Source organism: Eriocheir sinensis, chromosome 64 (genome assembly GCF_024679095.1).
Source record: "Eriocheir sinensis breed Jianghai 21 chromosome 64, ASM2467909v1, whole genome shotgun sequence".
Classification (NCBI taxonomy): Eukaryota; Metazoa; Arthropoda; class Malacostraca; order Decapoda; family Varunidae; genus Eriocheir; species Eriocheir sinensis.
Window position 1 is genome coordinate 8,551,423 of NC_066572.1, and position 24,734 is coordinate 8,576,156.

The window sequence follows — 24,734 nt, forward strand, 5'->3', positions numbered from 1 at the left end:
GTAGCCTGCCTCTCCTCGTGCAGACTAGATAGAACTGTCTTTGTCCTCCCAGCGCCTCAGTGATAATGCGTAGCCTACCTTTTCTCATACAAACTAGGAAAAATTGGCTCTGTCCTTCAAGCGCCTCAGTGATACCCCCCAAGACAAGTGTAGCCTGCCTCTCCTCGTGCAGACTAGATAGAACTGTCTTTGTCCCCCTAATGCTGCAGCGGGAACCCCCCCCACAGAACCATAGCCTGCCTCTCCTCGTGCAGACTAGATAGAGCTGGCTTTGTCCCCCTAATGCTGCAGCTGTAACCCCCAAGACAGAAACATAGCCTGCCTTTCCTTGTGCAGACTAGATAGAACTGTCTTTGTCCCCCTAATGCTGCAGCTGTAACCCCCAAGACAGAAACATAGCCTGCCTCTCCTCGTGCAGACTAGATAGAGCTGGCTTTGTCCCCCTAATGCTGCAGCTGTAATCCCCCAAGACAGAAACATAGCCTGCCTCTCCTTGTGCAGACTAGATAGAACTGTCTTTGTCCCCCTAATGCTGCAGCTGTAACCCCCAAGACAGAAACATAGCCTGCCTCTCCTTGTTCAAACTACATATAATTGGCTTTGTCCCCCTAATGCCACAGCTGTAAACATCCAAGACAGAAACATAGCCTGCCTCTCCTTGTGCAGACTAGATAGAACTGTCTTTGTCCCCCTAATGCTGCAGCTGTAACCCCCAAGACACAAATATAGCCTGCCTTTCCTTGTTCAAACTACATATAATTGGCTTTGTCCCCCTAATGCCACAGCTGTAAACATCCAAGACAGAAACATAGCCTGCCTTTCCTTGTTCAAACTACATACAATTGGTTTTGTCCCCCTAATGCCACAGCTATAATCCCATAAGACAGGCATCTGAAACTTTAAAAAGTGTTGATCTCTGGCAGACTCTCTGCGTGGGTGCCTGGAACATCCTGATCCCTCTGGAGGATCAGCGACTGCCTCATTTGTCAGCTTGTCTATATTATTTTTTTACAGCAACGGAGGAAGCTCAAGGAAGGGCAAAAATTAAAACAAACAAAAAAATAGACTAGGCTAGACACCGCTCCATCCAAGGAAAACAGAACGAGAACCCAGAAGAGACATCAATTTTGGGTGGAACACAACTCGGGAGGCTGAGAGTGAACATAGTGGGGCTCTGAGATGAGGAGACCTGGTGAGGGAGAGATCAGTAGTGGGCCACAGTGATGGTGCCTGTCTCAAGAGAGTAGCTGTGGCCATTTCTCGCTGACTGCAGTCCTCTGTTGTTGGGGATTATGAGTGTGTGATGCTGGTGATGTTGAAGCACTCCCTGGCCTTCATATCTCTTATTGCAGTGTACACCCCTACTGAGATGTGTGGACTTTAGGAGAAAGAGATGTTCTACGCCAAGCTTGACTCTGTAGTTGACCAGTGCCCCCGACACAACACACTCATTGTCGTGCATGACTTTAATGCAGTTACTGGCACAGAGAGAGATGGCTGTGTGATATGTTTTGGTCCCCACGGCTCTTGTGCCAGAAACATCAACATTTCACTCCTTCTGAGCTTTGCAAAACCCAGAAGGCTGAGGATTACTGGTTCCTGAGATGCGAGCCTTGCCGCTGGTCTTGGAGCAGCAATACTAGTGGTGTGGCAAAGGAGATTGATCACATCCTTGCTAGTACTTGTTAGAGGATCCTCCAGAAATGTAGGGTTTTACACTGCTGAGTTCATTACAGTTGACCACAGACTTCTTGTTACAAAATTGAGGATATGCTTCAGGTCCATGAAATTCTTGAGATGCAACTCTCTGCAGCCTTATCTTGAGAAGCTCAGAGACCAGGTGTGTGCTCAGGGAGAGAGTGGGCTTTCGTCAATGGGTGGATCGGCATCCGCCACCTGCAACCCAGTAGCTGGAAGCTGCCCAGTTGGAGGGTCTGCCATGTACAGCTGCTCAAAGTACTCAGCCCAACGAGCCCACTGCCCTTCCACGTCCGACACGAGGCAGCCATCAGCTGTTTGGATAGCGCTCACCTGGGAGGGAGACTTGGAGCAGAGCTTCTTCAGGGCTCGGTAAGCAGGTTGGAAGTCATTCTCATTTAAGTGTTCCTTGACCTCCTCAGCAAGACCCCTGACATACCTCTCCTTGTCTCTCCTCAGGAGAGCTCTGGTCCTACGTGACAGAGCCCTGTAATGGTCCTGATTCCCAGCAAGTGTCTGGCAGCGCGTCTCTCCTCAATGTTCTCCAGCATCTCCTCCGAGGCAAACCCACTCCTAGATCTCGGGCGCTTTCCAATACACTCCTTGGCAGCTCGAAGAGTCGCATTTGAAGGTATCCCACAGTTCTACAGGGTTCTCAAGGGAGCCGAGCACATTGAACTGATTGAGACTGTCACTGCATAGTCTTGAGCACATGCCAAGTCTTTCAGCAGTCTAGAGCAGGGGAGAGACACTGAAAACTGAATGGCCGAAGCCCCCTTATAAAGCCGAAAAGTGCGCCATAGTGGACGCTGATTGGCCGGCTTAACAGCGCACGCTCATTGGCTCTCAGCACTGCAGAAATTTAAAAAGTTGTAAACCGGTCATGTGCCCACAGTCTGCACCGCGGGCCACAGAAACGATCCTGGAGCCCTTCGGCAGGCCGCACCTAATGTTGAATGATGTAAAGTCCCGCGGGCCGCACCAAGGGTGCTCGCGGGCCGCGGGTTGGGGACCTATGCTCTAAAGGTTAAAGGTTACCCCTGGCCTGGGTGTATGGGCTGGTGCCCCATCTGTACCACACAGCTGCTCCCAAAACAAGGGTGTGTTGGGATTTCTTAGTAGGTGAATATAGTCAGAAGTGGCAGCCAGTCACCTTGTATCAATGTCTGTTTCCTTACAGATGGAGGAAGGCAACGTTGAGCTGATGTCTGCCCTCACTGAGGCCACCAAGTGTGTGGAGGAGTTTAGGTCTGCAGAGTGACTCCAGTCCTCAGGCGGGCCAAGGCTTCAGAGGATACCAGGCTGAGGATCAATGGGGATTCAGTTCTTACTTCCGGACTTTATATTTTCTAAGGCTTATGGATTTACGCCTTTATATTTCCTAAGGCTTACGGTTATACTATAGTGTTACGTAGTGTTGTCGGGAGCATTTATTGGTGCAGCAGTTACTTGCATCCTGAGTGTTGCAGGGTGTGGCTGTTACTCTGCACTTGTGTACCCAGGCAGGTTTTACACACCTTTTCAGGCACTTGTGTACCCAGGCAGGTTTTACACACCTTTTCAGGCACGTGTGTACCCAGGCAGGTTTTTACACACCTTTTCAGGCACTTGTGTACCCAGACAGGTTTTTACACACCTTTTCAGGCACTTGTGTACCCAGGCAGGTTTTTACACACCTTTTAAGGCACTTGTGTACCCAGGCAGGTTTTACACACCTTTTCAGGCACTTGTGTACCCAGGCAGGTTTTACACACCTTTTCAGGCACTTGTGTACCCAGGCAGGTTTTACACACCTTTTCAGGCACTTGTGTACCCAGGCAGGTTTTACACACCTTTTCAGGCACTTGTGTACCCAGGCAGGTTTTACACACCTTTTCAGGCACTTGTGTACCCAGGCAGGTTTTACACACCTTTTCAGGCACTTGTGTACCCAGGCAGGTTTTACACACCTTTTCAGGCACTTGTGTACCCAGGCAGGTTTTACACACCTTTTCAGGCACTTGTGTACCCAGGCAGGTTTTACACACCTTTTCAGGCACTGGTGTACCCAGGCAGGTTTTACACACCTTTCAGGCACTTGTGTACCCAGGCAGGTTTTACACACCTTTTCAGGCACTGGTGTACCCAGGCAGGTTTTACACACCTTTTCAGGCACTGGTGTACCCAGGCAGGTTTTACACACCTTTTCAGGCACTCGTGTACCCAGGCAGGTTTTACACACCTTTTCAGGCACTTGTGTACCCAGGCAGGTTTTACACACCTTTTCAGGCACTTGTGTACCCAGGCAGGTTTTTACACACCTTTTCAGGCAAGGTATTTTGCTTTCATATCTTCACCTTAGTTTCAGGATGTCATTTTCACCTTTTGTAGATTTTTTGTATATTGCAAACATTTATTTTACTAAACTTCTACAAATTTTGGTGATTTTCCTTCCATACTCTGTCTTTCACTACAGTGGTAATATATGTATATCTCCATAGTAAAACTCTAATGCTAATCATTCAGTTTCAATAATGACTCCATGGCTGCCGCGAAATGTGTGTAGTTTTGTTTTCCCTGAACGCTGTTGTAGTCTGAACATTGCCATTGTGGCCTGCCGGGCTGCCGAGGTGATCTCTTCGCTGATTGGACAGCAGCTTGAGGCAGCCTTGCTCCGGCTCATCTTGAAACTGGCCTCCACACTGCATCTTGCCACTTTTTTCTGTAGCTCACACTTCTGCCTTGCAACTCTTACTTGGTGCCTTCTTCAGTGGACGGGGGAATAAGAGTGGACTGTGGATGGCTTGAAAAAACAAATTTTTAACTACAAAATAAGACACTATTTGAAGTCTGTCTCTTATATAAATGTTTCTAGTGCTTTATATTCCTATTTTTCATCAGATTGTTAAGGTAGTGCAAAAATAAACTTGCAGGTTACAGAGATGTTCTGAACACGGTGGCATCACCAGACTTTGAATTCATTGGGAGGGAAGGGAATTGTGCACATTTAAAAAACAACTTGTAGGTGCAGCTCTCAGCATGTCATGTTTGCTTGGTAATGATTTTTTTAATACATTCGTAATTCACTTTTATGCTATTATTAACTGATGAAGAAACTAAATATTGCATTACATAAGTGAGCTACAAAATCAATATCAATGGGGGCATACGCCGGGGGGTGCATCGCCTCGCCCACCCTATGGCGCAGAGCCCAGGGGTCCCTCTGGGTGAGTCTCATGCAGGCCCCCTTCTCATCCCAAGTACCTCCTGGAAGGAACCATCGACTTCCTCTGCGGGCGCCCCCATGGCCTTCCTTCCCTCGTACACTCTTCACAAATTCATTCTCCCCCATTCTCATCATGTGTCCAAACCATCTCAGTGCACCACCCACTCCACACTCCACACTCCACTCCCTTCACTGTCAACCCATACCAAACCCCTCACACACACTTCCATTACTTCCTCCATGCCATCCTGACACACCACACGCACCTCTTGTACAACTCATTTCCACTGCACGTATTCTTGATTGCTGCGCTGCACTCCATGTCCACGTCTCTGATGCATGCGACAGAGTTGGCAGGATAATACTGTTCCTTGTTCCCCTCTTTACCGCCATGCTCACACTTCTTCCTCTCACAACTCTCCCCAATGCACCCACCACCTGTCTGCCCTTCACTGCTCTTTCCCTCACCTCACCTTCCATGCTTACATACAACTGTCCCTAAATATTTCACCTCAGTCACCTCCTCCACTCTCTCCTCCCCTAACCTTATCCTACACTTTGTTGTGCTCTTTGCTCTAACTCTGTATGGCTTTGCAAAATCAATGTCCTGTTCTCTCGCCCTCTCAAATACCATAACCTTGCGCTTTCCAGCATTCACTCAGCTTCCTCCTCTTACACACCCTGTCAAATGCATCCACTATCCTCTGTAGCGTCCCCTCATTCTCTGCCAACAGTACTGTATCATCTGAAAACAGGTCCGCCACCAATGACTCCTCTGTACCTCTCACTTTCTGCCTTGTACCAAGTTCCCCACTCTGGCTTTCATTTCTCTCACAGAACCGCCCATGTACAGTTACTTTCTTCATCCTCTCATTTAAAACCCTGCCATACACTTTTCCTGCCACTCTGAGTAGACTTATTCCCTGTAACTATTAGTCACCTCTGCTTCCTTTCCTTTGTACAGCAGCACAACACTAGCCTTTCTTCAACCCTCAGGCACCTCACCCTGTTCCTGTTCCTGTTACATATCCATAATATCCATTCCACAACTACACCTCCTCCATACTTCAGCCGAGTGGCCCAAGACTACCCACACGCTGTCCTGAAGACCCGGACTCTAGAAGAAACCGTCTAAGTGAATCAAGAATGAGTTCCGGGGCACAGCATGAGTGAGGAATAAATGGCGCCACGCTCAAAATTGCCTGTTCCATGATGGGCTTGGGCCGACCACTAGGCCCCTGAATAAAGCCAACCGTTGCTAGATGCTAAGTTGTTAAAAAATAATAATAATAATCTGTTATGCCATCAGCTCCAGGGCCTTTCCCACCTTTAACTTCTTCTTTGCCTCCTCTATCTCACCTCTCTCCAGCCTCCCTGTGGATCTGGCCGCCCTACACTGATCTTTATTCCTACACTGCTCACTTCCGCTCTCCCTCCCACACTCTTATTCATTACAGTTTCCTCTTTCCACACCTCCCTTATCTCCTTATTCCCCTCACAAGCACCCATCTCTCCTCTTCATGCTACAAAGGTCACTCTTTCCTCCCCTATTTCACTTTTATCTTCTTTCCAGCAAAGTTTTTTGTTCTGGTATTTTGGTGATATTTTCCTACCCAAATCCTCATCCTCTCTCTTTTCGTCCCTAACCCACTTCTTGCTCTCCCTGTACTTCCTCCCATCCCTCTCGCCTCCTCCATCATATTTCTCTCTAACATTTTCTTGTAGTTCCTTCTGTTCTCCTCAACTGCCTCTTTCTATCTCATCTGTCCACCACACAATTCCTTTCTTTCCTTTTCCACGACCTATACCTGACCACTGAACTCAAACACCTCATTCACTCCCACACTGCAGAGGACCTACCACTGACAGCACAGTCTGGCCAACACCATGAATCCAAGAGAAACCTTCCAGATTAATGAAGACCAAACTACATATGTAAACCTTATATGTCAGTAACACTCCTTCCCAGATGATCAGTCACTAGAACTACCAAGCCTATCAATGAAACCAGAGGACAAACCTGCCTCTAGCTTTGTATAAATGAAGTACCCACTGTCTTCTGGCGTACCTGGCACCTCAGGCCGCCTCCTCTTGGGATGACACTAGACTGACTTCCTCCTCCAGTCTTGTCTTCAGGGTTTTGTAATGACTGTAGACTGACTGACTGACTTCCTCTTTCAGCCTTCTGGGTTTTGTAATTTCATCTTCGTCTTCTCCTGGTTGTCCCTGAGAAGGCCTGAAATGAACCAAAAAGGAAACCAATACAAGCTCACACAGGGAACAAGATATATAAATGCATAGGGAACTAGAAGATACTTGGGAATATATACTTATTTTATGCATAAGAAAGAAAATAGACAGAGCAATACTTCCAAGACTGGAGAGCAAGACAATACATTCTCCCCTTCTTCCCCCCCCAAAAAAAAAGGAAAATTCTAAACCCTTTCACTAAGTTGTGGGGTCACTGGGCTGGGACGAGGCACTCAGAACAACGACACTTGTCAACCGCAGAGTCTTAGAGGGAAGCATCTTATTGGTGGGTTATGTGGAGTGAGTGGAGGTAGTGGTGTAGGTGGAAGGTAGAACAGTTGACCCGTTCACTGCGGTTGGCACAGATTTCGCCTTCACTGGTAGCCTGGTAACATATAGTCCCAAATCTTTCTCTGCCTCTGTGGTGGATAGTGCAGTGTTTCCCATGTGGTACTGGTATGCTGGATATCCTCTCCCAAGGTACAGGGCTTTTCATTTTCTTCATTGAATTGTAGCAGCCACTTTTTGTTCCATTCCTGTAGCTTGGTGGTGTCTTCTTGTAGGAGGTTTGCATTCAAGGGGTTAAGGAGTACAAGTGGACTAAATATCAATGGTTACAAGTCACGAGTGGATAGAGTGAAGCAGTGGGGTATATTGCACCAGGAGCCACTGAGGACAGGACGAAGACAAGAATCTGCATCAGGGGAAGTCCTGTCAAGTAGGTCACAAAGTCTGCGTGCTTGGGGAGTCCAGCAAGGGAAGACGGGCAGAGATCGAGGCCCATCTTCGCAGCTCCTCAGTTTGCCTCTTTGAAAAGCCTCTAATGGAAGTTGCTGGGACTTTCATGGAGAGTTTCGTGATCCTAGTGATAGTTTTACACAACCCCTGCACCTTGAATGGGAAGAACACCTATGAGAGCCAGGCTGACCATCTCTGTGGCCTCCGGAAATGGTCGTAGTGGGAGCTAGAGACATTTAACCCGGTAGCAGCGATGGGCCAAATTTGTGGCTTTACCGTGTACCAGCGACGGGCCAAATTTGTGGCTTTACTGTGTACCAGCGACGGGCCAAATTTGTGGCTTTACTGTGTACCAGCGACGGGCCAAATTTGTGGCTTTACCTTGTACCAGCGACGGGCCAAATTTGTGGCTTTACTGTGTACCAGCGACGGGCCAAATTTGTGGCTTTACTGTGTACCAGCGACAGGCCAAATTTGTGGCTTTACCTTGTACCAGCGACGGGCCAAATTTGTGGCTTTACCGTGTACCAGCGATGGGGCAAATTTGTGGCTTTACCGTGTACCAGCGATGGGCCAAATTTGTGGCTTTACTGTGTACCAGCGACGGGCCAAATTTGTGGCTTTACCGTGTACCAGCGATGGGGCAAATTTGTGGCTTTACCGTGTACCAGCAACGGGCCAAATTTGTGGCTTTACCTTGTACCAGCAACGGGCCAAATTTTTGCTATGATATAAACCCCAAAAAATAGATGATGCATAAACTGATCCTAAATGTGTTGATATATTTTATGAAATGCTTTGCGTGAGTGATGATTTTTTCTCATTTTTCTTGCTTAGAGGGGCCTTTAACCCGGTAACAGCGGGGATCATGTTTCTTAATGGTCCCTCCAATCGAAAAAAATGAGAAAAAATCACCCCTCACACAAACCATTTCATAATATATATCAAAGCATTTGTGATCAGATTATGTATCATCTATTTTGGGGGGTTTATCATCTGAATTCATGGCCATCTGCTCTACACGTTAAAGCCACAAATTTGGCCCTGCTATGTTAAAGCCACAATTTGGCCCTGTCGCTGCTACTGGGTTAAAACATGATCCCCGCAGCTACTGGGTTAATACCATGGTCCTAGAGCCCAAATAGTTGACCTTCCTGCCTAATATGAGGACCAGGACTAAAACCAGAAGCAGGGTACTGAAGTGGCGCTCAATGACCACCAACATCAGGAGCCGGTTCGCCAGTCCACCACAGAGTTATTGCAAGCGCCCGAACCAATCTACTTTCTCCACAATGATCCATTACTTCCACTCAAGTGCCGGACACTATAGAGACTTCCCATGTGGTTACCTAAAATTTCCTCCTTTTTATGTCAATGCCAATCACTACACAAGGCACTTTCCTGGTATTCTGTGTGCACTGTAGCCTGGAGATGATGGAACAAGAGTCGGCAGGGTGGAGAGGTAGGAAGGAAAGTTTGGTTTAGTCGGCGCAACATCTGTGGTCATATGCCGGAGAGAGACAGAAGGGGAAGGAATTATAGGAGAAGGGAACAGACCCCAGGAGAAGGGACACAACCCCCGATTAATACCTGGTACCCATTCACTGCTGGGTGGACAGGAGCGTAGGGTATCGGAAAAGCCCCCCATTTTTTTCAACTCTGCCTGGGAATTGAACCCGGGCTCTCAGTTGTGAGCTGAGTGTGCTAACCACTGCACCACGAAGCCCCCGTAGGTAGGAAGGAGTATTTGGAGGGCGGAACAAGTGGAACAGCGGTGCAGATTGCAACTGGAAAGAAAGAATGATTAGAGAAAGTGGAGAGCAAGCTGTAAATATGCTGGAGGAAGAGTGGATTGAAAAAAAAATGTTGAGTGGAGAAGTGGAGTAGATTGAAAGTGGAGAGAAAGAGTATGATTAGAGAAAGTGGAGAGTAAGTATAATATGATGGAACAAGAGTGGAGTGAGAAGTGGAGTAAGATGAGAAGTAGAGTGGAGAAGTGGTGCAGATTGAAAGTGGAAATGAAGAGAAATAGTGGAGTAGGTGGACTAGGTGGAGTAGACGGCACTTGAAAGAAACTAGACTTGTGAAATAAACTGCAGCTAGAAACTTTACGTACATGTTAAGGAAAAAATGTGACTGTAACAAGGTGGAGCAGGCAGACGTGGAGGAGTGGAGTGTGGAGGAAGTGGTCTATGTGGAGTATTGGGGGTAAAGGGAAGAGAACAGCTAGAAATTACAGTAGAGAGGTGGAGCAAGTGGCATATAGAAGGGTGGAGGTGGAGTGATGGTATGTGGAATGAGTGGAGAGGGACAGATTGGTGAGTGGAGTTACAGAAAAAGTGGAGTTTTGAGAAGATTGAACTGGAGAAGATAAGCAACTGGAAAGGTGGAAGAGTAGTCGGCAATGATAGAAGTGGAAGAGGAGTATGTGGAGAGGTGGAAGAGAAGTGGAAAAAGGTGGAAAGGGAGGGAATTTGAGTGGAAAGGCAGGGAATTTGAGTGGAGGAAAGGAAGGGAATTTGAGTGGAAAGGAAGGGAATTTGAGTGGAAAGGAAGGGAATTTGAGGAAAGGGAAGGAATTTGAGTGAGGAAAGGAAGGGAATTTGAGTGGAAAGGAAGGAATTTGAGTGGAAAGGAAGGAATTTGAGTGGAAAGGAAAGGAAAGGAAGGAATTTGAGTGGAAAGGAAGGAATTTGAGTGGAAAGGAAGGAATTTGAGGGAAAGGAAGGGAATTTGAGTGGAAAAGGAAGGAATTTGAGGGAAAGGAAGGAATTTGAGTGGAAAGGAAGAATTTGAGGAAAGGAAGGAATTTGAGTGGAAAGGAAGGGAATTTGAGTGGAAAGGAAGGGAATTTGAGTGGAAAGGAAGGGAATTTGAGTGGAAAGGAAGGGAATTTGAGTGGAAGGGAAGGAAATTTGAGTGGAAAGGAAGAGAATTTGAGTGGAAAGGGAGGGAATTTGAGTGGAAAGGGAGGGAATTTGAGTGGAAAGGGAGGGAATTTGAGTGGAAAGGAAGGGAATTTGAGTGGAAAGGAAGGGAATTTGAGTGGAAAGGAAGGGAATTTGAGTGGAAAGGAAGGGAATTTGAGTGGAAAGGGAGGGAATTTGAGTGGAAAGGGAGGGAATTTGAGTGGAAAGGAAGGGAATTTGAGTGGAAAGGAAGGGAATTTGAGTGGAAAAGAAGGGAATTTGAGTGGAAAGGAAGGGAATTTGAGTGGAAAGGAAGTGAATTTGAGTGGAAAGGAAGGGAATTTGAGTGGAAAGGAAGGGAATTTGAGTGGAAAGGAAGGAATTTGAGTGGAAAAGGAGATAATTTGAGTGGAAAGGAAAGGAATTTGAGTGGAAAGGAAGGGAATTTGAGTGGAAAGGAAGGGAATTTGAGTGGAAAGGAAGGGAATTTGAGTGGAAAGGAAGGGAATTTGAGTGGAAAGGAAGGGAATTTGAGTGGAAAGGAAGGGAATTTGAGTGGAAAGGAAAGAATTTGGGTGGAAAGGAAGGGAATTTGAGTGGAAAGGGAAGGAATTTGAGTGGAAAGGGAGGGAATTTGAGTGGAAAGGAATGGAATTTGAGTGGAAAGGAATAGAATTTGAGTGGAAAGGAAGGAATTTGGAGGAAAGTAAGGGAATTTGAGTGGAAAGGAAGGGAATTTGAGGAGGAAAGGAAGGGAATTTGAGTGGAAAGGAAGGGAATTTGAGTGGAAAGGAAGGGAATTTCAGGAAAGGAAGGAATTTGAGGAAAGGAAGGAATTTGAGTGAAAGGGAGTGAATTTGAGTGGAAAGGAAGGAATTTGAGTGGAAAGGAAGGGAATTTGAGGAAAGGAAGGAATTTGAGGAAAGGAAGTGAATTTGAGTGGAAAGGAAGGTAATTGAGTGGAGGAAAGGAAGGGAATTTGAGGAAAGTAAGGGAATTTGAGTGGAAAGGAAGGGAATTTGAGTGGAAAAGGAAGGAATTTGAGTGGAAAGGAAGGGAATTTGAGTGGAAAAGGAGGGAATTTGAGTGAAAAGGAAAGAATTTGGGTGGAAAGGGAGGGAATTTGAGTGGAAAGGAAGGGAATTTGAGTGGAAAGGAAGGGAATTTGAGTGGAAAGGAAGGGAATTTGAGGGAAAGGAAGGAATTTGAGGAGGAAAGGAAGGAATTTGAGTGGAAAGGAAGGAATTTGAGTGGAAAGGAAGGAATTTGAGGAAAGGAAGGAATTTGAGGAAAGGAAGGAATTTGAGTGGAAAGGAAGGAATTTGAGGAAAGGAAGGAATTTGAGTGGAAAAGGAGATAATTTGAGTGGAAAGGAAGGAATTTGAGTGGAAAGGAAGGGAATTTGAGTGGAAAGGAAGGGAATTTGAATGGACAGGAAGGAATTTGAGGAAAGGAAGGAATTTGAGTGGAAAGGAAGGAATTTGAGTGGAAAGGAAGAATTTGAGGAAAGGAAGGAATTTGAGGAAAGGAAGGAATTTGAGTGGAAAGGAAGGGAATTTGAGTGGAAAGGAAGGAAATTTGAGGAAAGGAAGGAATTTGAGTGGAAAGGAAGGAATTTGGAGGAAAGGAAGGGAATTTGAGTGGAAAGGAAGGAATTTGAGGAAAGGAAGGGAATTTGAGTGGAGGAAAGGAAGGAATTTGAGTGGAAAGGAAGAGGAAAGGAAGGAATTTGAGGAAAGGAAGGAATTTGAGTGGAAAGGAAGGAATTTGAGTGGAGGAAAGGAAGGAATTTGAGTGGAAAGGAAGGAATTTGAGGAAAGGAAGGAATTTGAGGAAAGGAAGGAATTTGAGTGGAGGAAAGGAAGGAATTTGAGGAAAGGAAGGAATTTGAGGAAAGGAAGGAATTTGAGTGGAAAGGAAGGAATTTGAGTGGAAAGGAAGGAATTTGAGTGGAAAGGAAGGAATTTGAGGAAAGGAAGGAATTTGGAGGAAAGGAAGGGAATTTGAGTGGAAAGGAAGGAAATTTGAGTGGAAAGGAAGGAATTTGAGTGGAAAGGAAGGGAATTTGAGGAAAGGAAGGAATTTGAGGAAAGGAAGGAATTTGAGGAAAGGAAGGAATTTGAGGAAAGGAAGGAATTTGAGTGGAAAGGAAGGAATTTGAGTGGAAAGGAAGGGAATTTGAGGAAAGGAAGGGAATTTGAGTGGAAAGGAAGGAATTTGAGGAAAGGAAGGAATTTGAGTGGAAAGGAAGGAATTTGAGGAAAGGAAGGGAATTTGAGTGGAAAGGAAGGAATTTGAGGAAAGGAAGGAATTTGAGTGGAAAGGAAGGAATTTGAGTGGAAAGGAAGGAATTTGAGTGGAAAGGAAGGAATTTGAGTGGAAAGGAAGGAATTTGAGGAAAGGAAGAGAATTTGAGTGGAAAGGAAGAGAATTTGAGTGGAAAGGAAGGGAATTTGAGTGGAAAGGAATCGAATTTGAGTTGAAAGGAAGGGAATTTGAGTGGAAAGGAAGGAATTTGAGGAAAGGAAGAATTTGAGTGGAAAGGAAGGGAATTTGAGGAAAGGAAGGAATTTGAGTGGAAGGAAGGAATTTGAGTGGAAAGGAAGGGAATTTGAGGAAAGGAAGGGAATTTGAGGAGGAAAGGAAGTGAATTTGAGTGGAAAGGAAGTGAATTTGAGTGGAAAGGAAGGGAATTTGAGTGGAAAGGAAGGGAATTTGAGGAAAGGAAGGAATTTGAGGAAAGGAAGGAATTTGAGGAAAGGAAGGAATTTGAGTGGAAAGGAAGGAATTTGAGGAAAGGAAGAAGGAATTTGAGTGGAAAAGGAAGGAATTTGAGGAGGAAAGGAAGGAATTTGAGGAAAGGAAGGAATTTGAGGAAAGGAAGGAATTTGAGGAAAGGAAGGAATTTGAGTGGAAAGGAAGGAATTTGAGGAAAGGAAGGAATTTGAGTGGAAAGGAAGGGAATTTGAGGAAAGGAAGGGAATTTGAGTGGAAAGGAAGGAATTTGAGTGGAAAGGAAGGAATTTGAGTGGAGGAAAGGAAGGAATTTGAGTGGAAAGGAAGGGAATTTGAGTGGAAAGGAAGGGAATTTGAGGAGGAAAGGAAGGGAATTTGAGTGGAGGAAAGGAAGAGAATTTGAGTGGAAAGGAAGAGAATTTGAATGGAAAGGAAGGGAATTTGAGTGGAGGAAAGGAAGGAAATTTGAGTGGAAAGGAAGGGAATTTGAGTGGAGGAAAGGAAGGGAATTTGAGTGGAGGAAAGGAAGGGAATTTGAGTGGAGGAAAGGAAGGGAATTTGAGTGGAAAGGAAGGGAATTTGAGTGGAATGGAAGGAATTTGAGGAAAGGAAGGAATTTGAGTGGAAAGGAAGGAATTTGAGGAGGAAAGGAAGGGAATTTGAGGAGGAAAGGAAGGAATTTGAGTGGAAAGGAAGGAATTTGAGTGAAAGGAAGGAATTTGAGTGGGAAAGGAAGGGAATTTGAGGAGGAAAGGAAGGAATTTGAGTGGAAAGGAAGGGAATTTGAGTGAAAAGGAAGGGAATTTGAGTGGAAAGGAAGGGAATTTGAGTGGAAAGGAAGGGAATTTGAGTGGAAAGGAAGGGAATTTGAGTGGAGGAAAGGAAGGGAATTTGAGTGGAAAGGAAGGGAATTTGAGTGGAAAGGAAGGGAATTTGAGTGGAGGAAAGGAAGGGAATTTGAGTGGAAAGGAAGGGAATTTGAGTGGAAAGGAAGGGAATTTGAGTGGAAAGGAAGGGAATTTGAGTGGAAAGGAAGGGAATTTGAGTGGAAAGGAAGGGAATTTGAGTGGAAGATGATGCAGAAAGTATATGCTAAGTATGGCAGGGCGGTTTGTGGTAACGACCGTCATCGCTGTTCATGAGGCGTGGTCATTTACAGGGGTGGCAGGGGTCGGCAAGGGGTAAGGGTGGGGGTCACGATCCAAGTAGGGCAAGTAGGTAAAAGAAAATGCAAGTAAACAATATATAAATAAATAAATCACAGGGGAGGGGCGACAGGAATACGGAGAGGGAGGTTGTGGGATGTATTAAAAGGTCAGTGCAGACAACGATGGTAAGTAGAGATATGATGGGTGGACATGATGCTGCTGGCGTACACCCGCGGACACCTCAAAACGGAAGCCATGCCGGTCGTTAGCACAAAGCATGTTAATAGTTGTACCATCACACTATATAGGGCGGTATCACAAGGCACCTTCGCTTCTCACATTGACTATTTCTAAAGGTCAAAGAATGGATGAATCGGGTCCTAATGAGTGTTTCTTTGAAGTTCATGCTACTGAGGAAGGATCAAACTACCACCAGGGTCATGAAACTACTGATGGAAATGCCGTCAAATCATACGAAAGCCTTGTCAAATATGTGAACTTGGGCGGCGAAATGTTTTAAAATACGACCCATAGTATGTATTTCCATGGGGTTGTGATGGCAGGCTCCTCCCTTCTCCTTTGCTGCACACCTCCAACAACAAACTATATTGACATACCCATAATATACTGTCCTATTATGAGAGAGAGAGAGAGAGAGAGAGAGAGAGAGAGAGAGAGAGAGAGAGAGAGAGAGAGAGAGAAGAGAAGAGAGAGAGAGAAGAGAAGAGAGAGAGAGAAGAGAAGAGAGAGAGAGAGAGAGAGAGAGAGAGAGAGAGAGAGAGAGAGAGAGAGAGAGAGAGAGAGAGAGAGAGAGAGAGAGAGAGAGAGAGAGAGAGAGAGAGAGAGAGAGAGAGATATACATAGATATAAATATAAAAACACACCACACACACCCCATGGTCCAGACTTGGTGGTCTGTCCTTAAACCTAAGTGATTTTACATTAATCAGAAGACTCCAAAACGTTGCATTTCTACTCTAGTTGATATTAAGTTGAAGGAAGTGACGGTCGAGCTTATTTTTGAAGGAGTCAATCGTGTTACACTGGACCACTGATGATGGGAGCTTATTCCATTCTCGCACTACAACGTTGGTGAAGAAAAATTTGGTGCAGTCTGAATTTACTTGTCTACATCTGAGTTTTACGCCATTGTTCCTCGTGCGCAAAGTGTCATCGATCATAAACAATGTTGATCTGTCTACATTCGTGAAACCATTAAGTATTTTAAAACATTCGATCAGTTTTCCTCGGAGGCGACGTTTCTCAAGAGAGAACATGTTAAGGGTAGAAAGCCTTTCTTCATAGGATTTGTTGCGCAAGGAAGGGATCATTTTCGTTGCCCGACGCTGAACACCTTCTAATTTAGCAATATCCTTTGCATGGTGGGGAGACCAAAACTGTACCGCATATTCCAAGTGGGGTCTGACTAAACTGTTGTAGAGCGGGAGTATTACATCTTTATTCTTGAATACAAAGTTTCTTTTAATGAAGCCCAACATTCTGTTCGCTTTATTTGCTGCATCGATGCATTGCTGTGAGAATTTGAGGTTTGACGCGATTTTGACCCCAAGTCTTTGACGCATTGAACGCTTTTGAGTTTAACGCCGCGCATTTCGTATTCGAACTTCTTATTCCTCGTTCCAACTTGAAGGACCTGGCACTTGTCTACGTTAAAGGGCATCTCCCATCTATCCGACCAAGCTGAAATTTTGTGCAAATCCTCTTGGAGGCTTTGCCTGTCTTCGTCAGTGAGAACCGAGTTGCCAATCTTTGTGTCGTCTGCAAATTTACTAATGCGGTTATTGAGTCCAACATCCACGTCGTTGATGTAAATAATGAAGAGCACTGGGCCAAGGACCGAGCCCTGAGGGACGCCACTAGTGACAGGCGCCCACTCTGAGTTAAATCCGTCGATCACTACTCTTTGTTGTCTGTTGCTCAACCAATTCGCGATCCATTGGTTTACTTGACCGTCAATACCTATTTGCTTTAATTTGTAAAGTAATTTATGATGCGGGACTTTATCAAACGCTTTCTGAAATCAAGATAGACTACGTCCAGTGATTTGGTTACGTCATAAACAGTGAAGAGGTCGTTATAAAGGTTAATAGGTTTGATAGGCAGGATCTTTTGTTTCGGAAGCCATGTTGTGAGTCCCCAATCAATGAGTGGCTTTCAAGGTAATTCACAATTTTGTCTCTAATTATGCCCTCAAGTAGCTTACCTACAACCGAAGTTAGACTAATGGGCCTGTAATTACCTGGTACTTTTTGTCTCCTTTCTTGAAAATCGGTGTCACGTTAGCCTTTTTCCAATCTGAAGGGACGATGCCTTGTCGCAAGGACATATTGAATACGGTTGTGAGGGAGGAGAGTATTTCGCTCTTTGTTTCTTTCAGCAGAGTTGGATATACTTTGTCAGGTCCAGGACTTTTATTTGTTTTAAGTGAATGGAGAGCTTTAAGGACTTCATCGGTTGTTATTTCAAAATTAGGCAATGCATGCTCGAGATTTACAATAGTACTGGTGTTGGTGGTAGCGAGAGGAAGACTGTTAGTATTAAACACCGAGGAAAAGTAATTGTTTAAGAGGTTTGCAATGTGTTGGCTGTCAGTCACTAGTGCACCGTCGCTGTTTGTTAAAGGTCCAATACCACTTTTAATCGCCTTTCTGTTGTTTATGTAACTGAAGAAAGATTTCGGATTATTTTTACAGTTGGCTGCAATATTTTCTTCGTATCTACGCTTTGCCTGACCTACTAGTCTTTTTACTCGTCGCCTGGCATCATTATAAAGTCTAATGTTCTCGGGCGTGCTTTGTTCTTTCTTTAACCTGTAAAACAATTTTCTCTCATTGACTGATTGTTTAATTTCGCTATTAAACCACGGTGGGCTTTATTAGTGTTAATTCGCTTCTCGCACAAGGGGACGAATGTGTTCTGCTGAGTGAGTAAGTGATTTTTAAGGCTTAGCCAGGCTTCCTCTACGTTGCCGTCATCTGATAGTTGTATTTCTGTTAGATTTTGTCGGATTTCTACGAAGTTAGCTCTTTTGAAATTGGGCACCTTTACTTTATTTTCAGTCACTGACGATTGAGCTTTAATGTCGACGCGCACTAATTTATGATCGCAAGAACCGAGGTGTTCTCCTACCGTGACACTACTGACTAGGTTATCTTGGGTTGTTATAACAAGGTCGAGTATATTATTTTGTCGAGTTGGCTCAGAAACCATTTGGCTTAGATAATTTTCTTCTAGAAATTCGATCATTCTATGTGACTCGCCTTCTGTACCTGACAGTGTCTCACAGTCGATATGGTGGATTTTATAGTCTCCTAATATCAGTGAGTCGCTGTTATTATGTGACTGCATTAAGACGCTGTACATTTCAAGGTCGTCATCTCGTGATTGCCAGGGTGGTCTTTAGGTGTCAGTTATATTTAAGTTGACATAAGCAATGTTTACTCGCACGCACAAATGTTCAACGTTACTGTTTCCCGGTGTTTTGTCAGTGGGTTGCAAATAGCTTTTGACATAAAGGGCGACGCCACCGCCTCTACGGTTTACACGATCTTTGTTGAAGAGTCTGTAGCCATCTATGTTGTATTCGGAACTTAAATCAATATTTGTGGTGTCGATAAATGTTTCGGTTATAGCAATTATGTCAAAATTTTCTGTTAAAGCAAGACATCTCAGTTCATCAAATTTGTTTCTTAGGCTACGCGCATTGAAACTAAGGATTTTTAAGTTATCTAGAGGCTTGGTAATAGAGGTGGTGGTACTTGCGGGATCACGGTTACGGGTTTGTTGTGATGCACGGCGTCTATTTACACGGGCAGGGTGGAGGACGTGGCCGTGACTCGTTTTTTGTTCGGATGACACGCACTGCTTCGTTGAGGAGCCTTCCGAGTCTGGCTGCCCCGATGGGAGAAAGGTGCAATCCGTCCCTGTGAAAGAGCTCATTTTGTCCATAGAAATTGTCCCATGCGTTTAGGAACTCCACGTCAAGCTCCCTACAAAGAGTCTGTAAGCGGTTGTTTAGGCTGAAGGCCTTACTGAAAAGTCGCTCTCCGCCCAAGTCCGTGGTAGAACTCCTGAAATCAAAATGTTAGGGATTTAGTCTTATACTGCTGGATGAGCCTACGGTACTTCTCCAGGAGTTCCTCAGACCGGGTCGTGGTGACGTCGTTCGTACCTGTGTGAATAACAAACAGTGAATCATTAGTAGCCTGGGGGGAGATCTCCTCAAGAGCAGCAGTTATGTCGTCGATCCCAGCACCAGGATAGCAATAGTTCCGTCTTCGACGAGGAACTCTGCCGCAGAACTCAACGACCTGCTGGCGAATCATGGAGTCACCCACCAGGAAGGTGCTCTCCTGCTCGTCCTCCTCCTCCAGAATGGCAAACCTGTTGAAGCAATGAACAGGATAAATCGCTTGTCTGGCTGGTTTGGCTCCTCCATTCACGACGGTGAAGCCATCATGGTCGGTGCCACTAGCATCCTCCCGTTGCGTGGTGTTGTCCGCTGGTGTCGACGGTACCGCTGAGGGCAAGGGGTCAGTTGGAGAAGGGTTTGGCACCACAGCAACGTTAGCCTGGATGAATTCCTGCAAGGAGGCAACAGTGCGAGAAAGCTCTATTATTTTATTCTGACCTGCTTCCATCTTCTCTTCTTGCTCCTGCAGTCTTGTCTCGAGATGCTGCCTGGTGAGAGAAAGCTCTATTATTTTATTCTGGCCTTCTTCCATCTTCTCTTCCTGCTCCTGCAGTCTTGTCTCGAGATGCTGCCTGGACAGACACAGTCGACAGACAGCAGAACGCCCTGTAAAAAGTGAGCTGAGAAGCTACTGTTACAAGTACTGCACTTCTTAGGCGCCATCTTAGCTGAAATGAAAGAGATAAAACACAGAGTGAAGGGATTAGGAAAGGGGTGAGGTGTGAGAGGTAGTTTAGTAATGGAGGAAAAGTGAGAGAGGAGGAGTAGGAAGGGATGTGAGGTGAGTAAAGGGGGGAAAGAGAGGTGTGTGAGATCAAGGAGGGTTAGGAAATAGGTGAGGTGGGAGAGAGGAGGAGTAGGGAAGGGATGTGAGGTGAGTAAAGAAGGGAAAGGGAGGCGGAGTGAGGTGTGTGAGATCAAGGAGGGTTAGGAAATAGGTGAGGTGGCAGAGAGGAGGAGTAGGAAGAGATGTGAGGTGAGTAAAGAGGGGAAAGAGAGGCGGTGAGTGAGGTGTGAGATCAAGGAGGGTTAGGAAATAGGTGAGGTGGGAGAGAGGAGGAGAGAAGGGATGTGAGGTGAGTAAAGAGGGGAAAGGGAGGCGGAGTGAGGTGTGTGAGATCAAGGAGGTTAGGAAATAGGTGAGATGAGTGAGAGGGAGTTTGGGAAAGGAGGTAAGTGGGAGAGAGGAGAGTAGGAAGGGATGTGAGGTGAGTGAGGTGTGTGAGAACAAGAAAGGTTAAGAAAGAAGCGAGGTAAGGTGGGTGAAAGGATGGGTAAATAGGATGTGAGGTAAGCTGAGTGAGGGGAAGGGCTTAGAAATATGTGGAGAGTGAGGAGGAGAGAGAGAGAGAGAGAGAGAGAGAGAGAGAGGAGAGAGAGAGAGAGAGAGAGAGAGAGAGAGAGAGAGAGAGAGAGGAGAGAGAGAGAGAGAGAGAGAGAGAGAGAGAGAGAGAGAGAGAGAGAGAGAGAGAGAGAGAGAGAGAGAGAGAGAGAGAGAGAGAGAGAGAGAGAGAGAGAGAGAGAGAGAGAGAGAGAGAGAGAGAGAGAGAGAGAGAGAGAGAGAGAGAGAGAGAGAGAGAGAGAGAGAGAGAGAGAGAGAGAGAGAGAGAGAGAGAGAGAGAGAGAGAGAGAGAGAGAGAGAGAGAGAGAGAGAGAGAGAGAGAGAGAGAGAGAGAGAGAGAGAGAGAGAGAGAGAGAGAGAGAGAGAGAGAGAGACCGGGGCAGTCCCTTTTTCCTTTTCCTCCCTTCGCTCATCGCCTCCCGTTTCACCTCCCTCCTCTACTTCTTCACTCCCTTCTGTTTCTTCTATTTCATCATCACCATCTTCACCTCTCCCTTTACGTCAACAACCATCACGTCATAGCCACACTTCCCTCCGACTATTGACAATTAATTTCCGTAGTATCAAAAACAAAATAGCCCAATTACACCATCTAATCACCTCACATAACCCCGACATAATAGTAGGGACTGAGTGAGACTTGGTTGACTCCTGCGGTGACAGTAGGGCTTTTCCTCCCCCTTTAGTATATGACCGCTTTTCGTAAGGACCGCCCGACAGACAGCACAGGCCTGCCCTTGACACAGACTGCGAAATCCCCTGGGTCCAGTTACAAACCTTCAACTGTAAATCTCTTCTTATTGCTGCTTTTTACAGACCGCCTTCTACTAATGCAGACTATTTACACAACCTTCAAATTTCTCTTTCACGCATACAGGCAGACAAACACATCTGGATCACGGGTGATTTCAACCTCCCCGACATTGACTGGACTGCAATATCCCCATTTGATCCTCCCGATGCTGACGCCCCAACCCCGTTATTCCCCACACAAACAGACGCCAACTACACGACACATTCATTGACGTCATAAATACATTTTCACTCACAAACAGTACTCCAGCCAACACGAACACATACGGTAACGCGCCCCGCTGGCCACGGTGGTCCTTTGACCACAGCACACACACTTGACCTTTTTCTCACCAACAACATTCTTTACATAGCAAACACTCAGGTTGTTCCAGGACTTAGTAAGGTAAAGTTGGGGGCATACGCTGTAGCAGCGCGTGGCCTCGGTGCTCATCTCCGTAACATTGGCCCTTGAGCCTGTGGTGGGAGGGGGCCCATTACCCCGGTACACGGGGCCAGTGTGACATCCGGGTTACCACAGTTTACCTTCCCCGGGTTTCCCCAGGTACCCATTTATCGACCAACCCAAAAGGGAGGATGAACAGCTAGGTGAGCTGCACGCCGACTGCCCGGGCCGGGATTCGAACCTGGGCCCGCGGGAGTAGAAGCCAGGCACGCTGACCACTAGACCACGGAGGCGGACTTAGTGACCATGACATACTAATCATTGACGCTGACCTCCGACCGATTAGACATAAACAGACACCCAGACAGATATTCCTTTATTCAAGGGCTGACTTAGACATGATCAAACAAGACCAACTGCTTTCAGCACTGACTTTTTTGCGACAGACCCACACACAAGACTTCTGTCCACCAACTGGAACAACCTGAAACACACCATACACGACTCTTATGAACAGACACATACCACACACACACATGACTTCTGTCCACCAACTGGAACAACCTGAAACACACCATACACGACTCTTATGAACAGACACATACCACACACACACACACACACACACACACACACACACACACACACACACACAAGACTTCTGTCCACCAACTGGAACAACCTGAAACACACCATACACGACTCTTATGAACAGACACACACACACACACACACACACACACACACACACACACACACACACACACACACACACACACACACACACACACACCAACTGGAACAACCTGAAACACACCATACACGACTCTTATGAACAGACACATACCACACACACACACACACACACACACACACACACACACACACACACACACACACACACACACACACAAGACTTCTGTCCACCAAGTGGAACAACCTGAAACACACCATACACGTTTCTTATCAACAGACACATACCACACACACACACACACACACACACACACACACACACACACAAGACTTCTGTCCACCAAGTGGAACAACCTGAAACACACCATACACGACTCTTATCAACAGACACATACCACACACACACACAAGACTTCTGTCCACCAACTGGAACAACCTGAAACACACCATACACGACTCTTATGAACAGACACATACCACAAAAATACAATTTCTAGTAGGTACACACTCCCCTTGTTTTCCAGGGATCTACGCAGACAACATCGCAAGAAACAAAGACTCTACAGACGCGCGCAGACATACAACACAACAGATAACTGGACCGCCTACAAAAGCCACCAAAAGACATTTGCCAAAAGCATAAAATTAGCGGAACGCAAACACATCGCAACTTACCTCGCAGACAACGTAAGAAATAACAAAATAAACTTTTTTTAAATTCCTTAAAACGCGCAAACACGACACTAACACGATTACATCACTGAAAGACAACACTAACACATTAGTAACCAGCCCACAACACAAAGCACAAAGACTCACCACACACTTCCAATCGGTATACACACAAGAACACAACCTGACACCAAACATGCCACACAGCCCCTTCCTCCCGATAGCCCCCCTTGACATCACGACTAACGGAATACAGAAATTACTGGAAGGACTCGACACAACTAAATCCACTGGCCCCGACAACATTCCTGCCTTCGTCCTAAAATCCTTTGCCCCCATCCTTGCCCCCATCCTGCAGGCCATATTTAATGACGAGATTTTCTATTCTCTTTCTCCATTACTCTTTCGGTCCCACACGTCCTCTGCGTGTATCGAAACACACGAGAAATTAATCACAACAAGGAGAGGGTATTCCCCGGCTGCCTAGGATTGAACCCGCGACCAGCGTGACGGAAGAACCACTCCTTACCGAGTCGGCCAAAGAGGTACCCCGCTGGCTAAGTGGGTTATGGGAGGCTCGTTCATCAGGCATAGTTGCCGCACTACACATATACACCCAATCCCTATCATCCACCTCATTACCCTCTGACTGGCTTTTGGCAAACATTAATCCATTGCTAATGACAGGTGACCGGACTGACCCAGCCAATTATCGCCCCATCTCACTCACAAAATTTTCGAACACATAATACACAAACACATAATGAATCACCTTGACACAAACAACATCTTTACTGACTCACAACACGGCTTTCGACCCAAACGCTCATGTGAATCGCAACTCACGAGGCTACTTGACCGACGTGACATCAAACAAGTTAACGCCATTATTTTAGATTTTGCCAAACCCTTCGACAAAGTCCCACACAAAAGACTGACATTAAAATTGAAATACTACGGTATTTCAGGACCTATTCTACACTGGATCACTGCATTTCTTACTAACCGGACTCAACGTGTTCTTGACGGATCTTCATCTGGCACTGTCCCTGTTTCTTCAAGTGCCCCACAAGGCCACCTTCTTTTCCTCCTGTACATTTACCATCTCCCACTCTCAACGCCTAACTCTTCCACTAGACTATTTGCCGACGATAGTTTGCTGTTTAGGGCAGTAAAGACTACCGACGACTGCATCATCATCATCATCATTTCATCGACGCCTGCTCCTAGGAGCTCCCACCAGGGGATGGCCACGGCAGAAGAGCTTCCAACTTTCTCTATCTAGACACTCCCTCCTTGCCTGCTCAAAGTCCCTCAAAGATCTTTCCCCCCTCTCCCTAACGTACTCTTGCACCCTATCCCTCCATTTCACTGGAGGTCGTTTTCTAGCATTCCCTCCCTCTATCTCACTCACATACACCCTTCTGGTCATCTTACTCTCCTCCATTCGCTCCATGTGGCCAAACCACTTTAAAGTCTGTCGCTTCACTTCTTCCACCACTCCACACTTCTTCCCTTCACCCCTGTGACACATTCCAAAACGCTCGTACACACTTTCATTACTCATTCCATCCATTCTACTCACACCACAAGCACTCCTCAAATAACTCATTTCCACTGCCTGCACTCTAGACCTCTGACTTTCATTCCAGGCCCACGTTTCAGTTGCATATGTGAGGGTTGGCACTGTTACTGTCTGCCGACGACTGCAGACTACTACAAAAGACTTGGACGCCCTCCAGCGGTGGGAGCGCACCTGGCAGATGCAGTTCCGACCAGACAAATGCAAACGGTTATGATTCACCAGAGCTCACAACCCCATCCATCACACTTACACTCTCCATTATTCAGACCTTGAATCAGTCCACACACACAAGTATCTTGGTGTCCACCTCTCCACTAACCTTAAGTTCAACACCCACATAGACC

The 24,734-nt window shown here is 46.0% G+C and overlaps 1 protein-coding gene and 2 long non-coding RNA genes across 6 annotated transcripts in view; 1 reads left to right on the forward strand and 2 right to left on the reverse strand.

Moving 5' to 3' along the window:
* Positions 1-4,195, forward strand: part of LOC126987379 (probable inactive protein kinase DDB_G0270444) — a 42,571-nt gene extending 38,376 nt beyond the window's left edge. For 3 of the 4 annotated variants that reach the window (XM_050844365.1, XM_050844364.1, XM_050844362.1), the window contains 2 exons: positions 2,879-3,204; positions 3,987-4,195. In XM_050844365.1, the coding sequence (XP_050700322.1) occupies positions 2,879-2,959 (81 nt within the window). In that variant the 3' untranslated portion in view covers positions 2,960-3,204; positions 3,987-4,195. Of the gene's footprint in view, positions 1-2,878; positions 3,205-3,282; positions 3,397-3,986 lie in introns of those variants that run through there. The other variant, XM_050844363.1, reaches the window with a different exon arrangement.
* LOC126987380 (uncharacterized) overlaps positions 1-24,734 on the reverse strand; it is a 32,443-nt gene that overhangs the window by 6,792 nt on the left and 917 nt on the right. Inside the window, exon 2 of the long non-coding RNA XR_007740848.1 lies at positions 6,972-7,139. This is a non-coding gene — a long non-coding RNA (uncharacterized LOC126987380). The remainder of the gene's footprint in view (positions 1-6,971; positions 7,140-24,734) is intronic.
* LOC126987381 (uncharacterized) lies at positions 7,970-8,580 on the reverse strand. The gene is made up of 3 exons (XR_007740849.1): positions 8,483-8,580; positions 8,308-8,377; positions 7,970-8,272 (listed from the first exon to the last, which is right to left on the reverse strand). It is a non-coding gene; the product is annotated as an uncharacterized LOC126987381 (long non-coding RNA).